Source organism: Morus notabilis, unplaced genomic scaffold (assembly GCF_000414095.1).
Source record: "Morus notabilis unplaced genomic scaffold, ASM41409v2 Scaffold705, whole genome shotgun sequence".
NCBI classification, from domain to species: domain Eukaryota; kingdom Viridiplantae; phylum Streptophyta; class Magnoliopsida; order Rosales; family Moraceae; genus Morus; species Morus notabilis.
The window spans coordinates 274,254-282,193 of NW_010357938.1; the positions used below are offsets into that span (position 1 = coordinate 274,254).

Here is a 7,940-nt window from a genome sequence, read left to right on the forward strand (position 1 = left end):
AACAAAATTTGATATTATTAAAATGATAATTCTGGCCTTACATGGTACAAAATGTGACATCATTATAATAATTACGTTGTCATTTTTGCTACTCTTGTAATATTCTAAAAATTTTGCTAAAAATCTCAACCCAAGGTAAAAAAACAAAAAAACAAAAAAAAAAAAGAAAAACCCTACAGAGATGTCCCTGCAAGTATAAATATTGTTGTATCTTGTTAAACACTTTCCCAACTTTTTGCCATCTATATATCAACTTAAGAAGGATAGAACTCTTAAAAAAAAAAAAAAGTGATGAGTTAAGTTGCAGAATTTTTAATTGTCACATTTAAGACTTTTTGTATGTCGTCATTCTCTCTGAGCTTTTATACACAGCGCTCACCACCACGTATAATACGCATTTTCTTATTTAGATAGCAAGGGATAGAAAATGTGGGACTCTGAGTCTCTTACGCTGTAAAGATCTCGATGAAATTGTGATATTCCTATAGGATGATATGAAAACGCAACAAAATTAAAAAGGGCTTGGACTGATCTTGATTTAGATTGAAACCTATAAGATATCATATCATAAAACAATGAATAATGACGCGATAAGACTGTATACATGCATGTCGATATGATGAAAACAGAAGAGTTGTTTCATTTTTTTTTTTTTTACTATGCATAAAATCCATGTTATCAAGTTTTATTCAGATTTTTTATTGTTCTGGACATGTCGTATTACTTTAGATTTAATTATTCAATCGGAAAACCTCTTATAGCATATTCTAGAATAATCAAACGTATAACCATTCTGCCTAAAGATAACCACTACTTGGCTACTCGCTCAAAACATGAGAACATGAGTGCCCGAGAAAGCCACGAACGGTACAAGATTATGGCGCTTCAAGCCTTCAACGAAGACCTTGTAGTGATTTATCTTACGACATTGATATCTCTAAACGACAATATATAATGTCGAAGAGGAGAAATGATAACTACTATTCAATCTTAACAGATACATTTGTTTGGTTCATAATTAAATCGTTAGGCAGTTCGGTTAGAATTCTAAAAGTAGTTAAACATTTGAGTTCCAATTCAGCAATATTATAAACAGGAACAAGGAAACAAATGCGCATGTATAAAACGAAGTTAATTAACAGATAAAATCACAGTTTTGAATAGAAAACAAAAAACACTAGCAGTTTCCAAACCAAAATAAAAATACCATTCGGCAAACTCGCCATAAAAAAGGTACCTCAATCTTATTAACACCAACAACAATATCCTTCTACAACTCGAGATCAGGAAGAAGATTCTATGACATATAAGTTAAAACACGGCATTCTTATTCTCATATCTGAATTTACTCGAGTCGAAACAGAAACACGAAAGAAGCTACTGCAAAAGCCCGAGTTTCCTTAGTACTTGTAAGTTCCGAGGGTCGCCTCCGAGTTGGCCTTGCACCTGGCGAGGAAAGCAGCCTGGGCCTTGCGAATATTTTCTTCCTTTCCTGCCCATGCCAAGAGCGTGCTCTTCTGGAGCGCCCGTCCGTAGGAGAAGGAAAGCAACCACGGCTTCTTTCCCTTGACCTTGTTTATGGTGTTGAGGTTGCGGGTAGACTCCTCCTCGGTTTGCCCACCAGACAGGAAGAAGATAGCGGGAACAGCCGCCGGCACGGTGCGCTGAAGGGCACGGACAGTGTACTCGGCGATCACCGCGGGTGCGACCTTTTTGGCCTTTAATCCGGGGGTCACCATGCTGGGCTTCAGAAGGGTTGCCTCAAGCAGGACATGGTGGTTCTTCAAGGCCTTGTAGATGGCAGCGAGAACGCGCTCGCTCGCCGCAGCGAACTTCTCGATGTCGTGGGACCCCTCGAGAAGGATGTTGGGCTCAAGAAAGGGAACAAGACGATTCTCCTGGCAAATGGCGGCGAAACGAGCTAGAACATTTGCATTTTCGTTGATGGCCAACTGAGAAGGCTCATTGGGGCCAATCTTGAGCACAACTTCCCACTTGGCAAACCGAGCACCGGCTTCGTAGTATTTCCGGCAACGTTGGCCAAGGTCATCAAGACCTTGGGTTGTGGTCTCGCCATTGGTGCCCGGAAGCTCAACGAGACCCTTGTCGATCCCGATTCCGGGAAGGACACCCCCATCCTTCAAAACTTTAACGAAAGGCTTACCTGAAATGCATAGTAAACAAGGTAAGACACTGTTTAAAACCATTCCGATAACTGAAAGTGCAAAGTTTTCAACAAGTAAACTTGACAATAATTAGGATATTCTAAACCGTTTACGAATCGAACAGAAGTCAATTCGCGAAGCACTTTCATCTAGATAGGTGGAATAGTAAAAGAAAGGGAAACCAATTCCAAGATGCCTAAAAAAATTTAGCCATGCTTTTGTTCATAGGTTTGAAACTGTTCAAATCTTTCTGTCACAACGTTTTCTCTCACAAAAAGACGCTAAAAACAAATTACCAACGGCGCTCTTTTGGTACAGGGTTTCCTCGACTAGAATAATTCCACTAAGGTATTGCAGGGCTCCAGGTGTGGTGAAGAGGAGCTCACGCAGAGCATGCCTGTTTGATTCAACATTCTCGATATTGATGGCCGAGAAACGGTCTGTCATTTCGTCCATTGTTTCATCAGCGGCAAGGATGCCCTTTCCAGGGGTTCGAAAATAAGCGGCGTTAGCGATGAGCTCATCTGCAAGGCAAGCAAGATTTAGATAGAAATGAACAAGATTTACAATCATAGATTTTCGACAAAAAAAAAAAGATAATGAAATAACTAGTACAAAACAAAATGGACCGCGAAAGCCTGGAAAAAGATTCAATTTATATTCACTTGTTACGTACAGCTTGTAAATCAATGTTTTGTCAATCATAATTCGCAAAACTCTCAATCAAAGGAAAATAACACAACTAGATAGGAGGTAGAGAAGTCCAAATTTTAAGTAAAATAGAGTTTTGAACTATTTGAAAAATGGCAATTCTTTCTTTATGCAAAACCAGAAAAACTAATGAGTTTCCAATCAGAATGCTAACTTAAATTCAAGTAATGCGAAGAGGTACGGACTATGAAAATATATGTCTCCAATGTAAATATTAATGCTAATTGTATGTTAGCATTAAAAAGTATGATATGTTCTTTTTAGTTTTTGCTCTAATGCATAATGCTATTAAAAATGTTAAATCGCATAATACTATTTGAAATGTTAAATATACTTTTTCCCATAATTACTAAGTTTTGAAAGTTTTAAAAAATAAACTTTTACTTTTAGAATAATTAAAAATTACAAATGTTGCAAATGTGACGTGAAAAAGTAAACACTTCTGTCAATAGCAATCAAATGTTAAATTTTTTATACGCTATACTTGGTGGGAAATTTGCCTGAAAATATAATTTATGAAAAAATTGACACAACAAATAACATTGCGTTAAAGAATATTTTTTGCACTCAAATATTAAATTTGTTATTGGCAAATCAAGTTTAGCATTAGAGATGCTCTTACTATAAAATGTATCATACATTTACATAATCGCTATTTGAAAAAGGTGAATTTATTTGAGAAAGCATATTGTAATACAAAAATTAAATTTAAATTTTTATAAGAGAAAATATTGTAGTAAAAAATTTAAGTTGTTATTCAAATTGCGAAAAGAACGGCCTTTAAATTTATGTCTCATTTAACTTCACCATGAACGAAAGACATTTTCCCAATACGGCTAACGATGAGCACACACAAATTAACTCCTTGCTACTTTTGAAGGGCATTCAAGAAACACAGAAGATTATATCTGCTCCATTAATGAAGCCCCAAGGAGGATCTGATGTCGAAGGGGAAAATAACATAAAAAGCTTCTAAAGGTCATTCTTTATTAGACAGAAATAAATCCATGAGTAAAACCAAAGCAATTTTAGAGCTTGCATATCTTTCTCGCTGAAACAAAACTTACAAATAAAAAATTTATTTCCACAACCGGATTAATATGTTTATTCCCGGATTAAAAAACTGAACTTGTGACATTGTGAATCTTTAAGTCCGAATTTTTAGCTTTTCTGCTTTTCTTTTTTCTTTTTCTTTTCCTCGGAGAATGTCTTAAACTTCGATTTTTTTTATTTTTTTATTTTTAAGGAATGTCTTAACTTCGCGTTGATCAGCAAGATATAAATAAATAAATAAATAAATATATATATATTTATATAGATATAATTCAGGATCTGCATCCACAAACAAACACCCGCAGACATAAACAAATAAATAAGAGAAAATATCATATTTACCCTGTGTTTTAGTGAATTTTGCTTTCAGTACTACTCGTGTTTTTGATCATTTTGAATTGGTGAACATTTAAAAAAAAAAAAATTTGGATACATGAAGCTCTTTTAAGATGTAAAAAGTCAAAACTGCCCTTCTCATTGATTTATTAGAAAATAAATTTGTTAAACTCATATTTTAAAAGTTGCTTTAAATATAACAAAAAAATTAAAAACCAAAAAGAAGTCATAAATCGAAGATGGATTACCTTGGTATTTGCTCCGGAAGGCAGACATGTTCGATTAGAAAGGAGGGTTTAGAGAGAGAGAGAGAGAGTAAGAAGGGTTTAAGGTGAGAGAGAGTAGAAATGTGTAACATTGAAGAGAAAAAAGAACAGCAAAGTGAGATTTTATATCCGTGGAAGCTGATATATAATATAGCTTTAGCTAATTTTAATTACCTTACGTAATTATCAGACTTTTACACTCTGTTAAGCTAAATAACGAGCGGTCTATCAAGGGATGAATTATTTAGGACCTTTTTGACATTATTTTTAGAGATTGTCTTTAGCTTTAAAAAAGAAGCTACAGCAATAAATTTAATTCAATCTACCTATTTGACCTTTTTCATTTCAAATTAAAAAACATATATTTTTAAGATAGTTATTTAAAAATTGAAACTCTTTAACAAATATACTATATTAAATTTTATTCAAACTATTTTTACATAATTATGAAGATGTTTGAAATAACAACAATAAATAAGAAATTTAGTAGATGAAATTTTTTTTCCATCAATCAGATAATTTATTTTTAAGAAATATTTTAATTAATAAAATTAAAATTATATTTTTCTATATTTTGAATATTGACAATAAAAAATAAAACTAACTATAAATATCTATTAAAGTATGTCTATTTTCGTCATTATATATCTACACAATAATTTTATACACAGTTTATCAAATACCTAAATTTCTGCTTCTAGTATTCATAATAATTTTATAAAAATATTTACCAAACACCTTTATATTTTTGGTCATAACAATTTATTACTAATAGTACAACAACAACTAAATTTTTTAACAACACAGCAATGTTAAACTAACCCTTAGGATGATAGAGCTATTTTAACTTCCTCTTTTTTTCGTTTTTTATTTAAATTTGGCCTACATTTTTACAATTATAATTGAGGGGCAACGTGAGGATAAAGCAAAGTGTATGCCTACATGGAAAAAACACCAATGCCCTTTATTCAATGTCTAACATGAATCATTATTTGAGATAGAGTAGCTTTGTTTGCATAATATAAAATCTATAACAGGTAATTAACAGATATTAGAGTTGAAAGATGTGACTAAATAAAAGTAACCTTTTTATGGATAAATTAATTTAAATGTGGATGGAGAAAACGAAAAAAAAAAGTACATATACCACATTTGGGTAGATATTTTGCAGTGAAAGAAAAGTGCAAAATGGAGGGGGACAAACTGTTTCGTACCAAAAAAGATTTTTTTTTTTCTTTTCACAAAGTGCAAAAGACAGAAAAAAAAAATATTTCTTTTCGAGACTAATTGCTTAAAGGAGGGCAGAACTGGCAACAGAGTACTTTAAACGACCTATCATTTTATGTTATTAAAAGTCACGTAAATTAACTTACTCAGAAAATGTTATGCCAATGCATCTCAATATTTTTCTCAGGTCTTATTCGTTAACCTTTAGTACTCAAAATTTATAGTTAAAATGAAATTTTCATGTTGCAGCAAAGGGGAAAAAAAAAAAATGACGTGAGTCAAACTATATAGCTAGCCTCTTTGTAAGAATTCATATATACTTGAATTAGTATGTGAAATTCTAAGAGTTCATATTTCAAAACATCCACTAAAACAGGTGAATTGTCGTTCTCGAGTTGTATATTTATCTATAAAATTTTCATTTTACTGGTCAAAATTTGAAAATTTTATAATTTTCTATAACAGTTAGTACAAGGATTTTAATACATAAATTTGGATCCCTCATACTATTTGAAAGTTAATATCTTACGGTGATAATCAAATTTTATTATTTGGCTAATTTTGAGATCGAAAATGATGTTTAGACATTCATATTTTGCCATGATATTTAAAAATTTGAAATGTTTTTTAATTTTACTTTTCATGATTTAATATCTGTGTCCATTTCAATAACGTGATATAATTCGATTGATTATATACTTTTTAGGACATATAATTTGAATCCATAATCGCTTTAATATAGAAAGTTAAAAAATCGGACACATAATGATATATATTAAATAAATATACATTATTGATTTTTTTGTTTATCCAAAACACAATAAATTCCAACATATAAACAAATATTCTATACAAATATTCTATTTGTTTTGCATATTTGAACTACAATTTATTATTATTAATTTTTTTTTTTTGTAACGACCCGAACTTTCAATTGGTATGATATAACTGTTTTGTGTCTAAACCTGCACGATTTTACATTTATGCTTTACCCCTAAAAGGCCATATACCATTAGGAGGTAGTACCCTTCTTTTTGACCATCACTTATAACCTTTCCAGGTGTGCAGGATCCTATCTTGATCTTTTTGCCCTCACAGTTTTGCTCTTGAATTTCACGCCAAAATGGCTCATATCATAGTGAGATGGTGTCCTTACTTATAAATCATCACTTATAACCTTCCTTATGCAAAGTGAGACTTCATGGCTTACCCTGTCATCGGCATTTCACCTCCAAAGATTGATAACTGTTACAATCACCTCATCTTTTAGTACCCAACATCCTCATATGTCACACTTTTGACTGGGTAAGAGCTCTGATACCACATATAACAAACCACAAATAACCATTTTGTACAATATTGTCTGCTTTTGGTATAGCCCACACAGTTTTGTCATTGGAATTCACCATAGAATGCCTCATATTATTGAGAGATAGTGTCATTACTTGTCACGCCCCCCAAACGGGGTGGGTGACGTGGAACTCGATTTGGGATTAATAAAGCAGATTCCCAACCGGGTCCCACACTTAACTGCATAAAAATCTAAATAAACGACATAATCCAGGAGCCTCTGACACACAGGGTTCCACCCCACAGGACATACAGTATCATACATACTCGCACATGTAAATAATCAATTACAATAGACATCATCCACAGTCTAGAAAATCCAATATTAAATAGGTTTACATAATTTCTCAAATTCCTTACATTTGTTCAAGAGGATAAACTCAATCCTCACTTGATCCAACAGTAGCAACTCCAGCTACCCTGCACCGCTCCTCGAGTCTCCTGGGAGGGGTTTAACATTTAAATATAAAACGTGAGCGAAATGCCCAGTAGGATATAATTCGAAATATTTAAAATAAATGAGCGCATGAATAAATGATTGAATACATAAATAAAATAAGACATTCAGTCCCGACAGAACAGCCGGAACCTCACATCCTTTTTCTCAAAGGAAATATAACTGAAAATAACCATGTTACAGGCTTCAGCAAGTAATTAGTACAAATTACTTACCTAACCAAGTGCCTCGCCTACCCGGACCGGTTTCGGGTTCTGCCCCCGAGGATGCACTCTACGCATCCTATCTAGGCTTACAGCAATAGACTCTATTACCAGTTCACAAGATCTCTTTGCTTAAGAAATCATTTATTAAACATTTTAAAATCGTTAATAC

The 7,940-nt window shown here is 32.9% G+C and overlaps 1 protein-coding gene across 2 annotated transcripts; it reads right to left on the reverse strand.

Annotated features, from left to right (window-relative positions):
• Nucleotides 1-1,141: 1,141 nt before the first annotated feature.
• On the reverse strand, nt 1,142-4,563 carry LOC21396966 (fructose-bisphosphate aldolase 6, cytosolic). 2 transcript variants are annotated; one of them, XM_010091107.2, is made up of 3 exons: nt 4,514-4,563; nt 2,462-2,689; nt 1,142-2,164 (listed from the first exon to the last, which is right to left on the reverse strand). In XM_010091107.2, exons 1-3 carry the CDS (start codon nt 4,539-4,541, stop codon nt 1,401-1,403), a joined length of 1,020 nt encoding a protein of 339 aa, XP_010089409.1. In that variant the 5' UTR covers nt 4,542-4,563; the 3' UTR covers nt 1,142-1,400. The 2 variants fall into 2 exon arrangements, with proteins under 2 accessions (XP_010089409.1, XP_024033003.1); XM_024177235.1 differs by lacking the exon at nt 4,514-4,563 and adding an exon at nt 2,842-2,868 and having other exon boundaries at nt 1,143-2,164.
• Between the last annotated feature and the right edge of the window lie 3,377 nt (nt 4,564-7,940).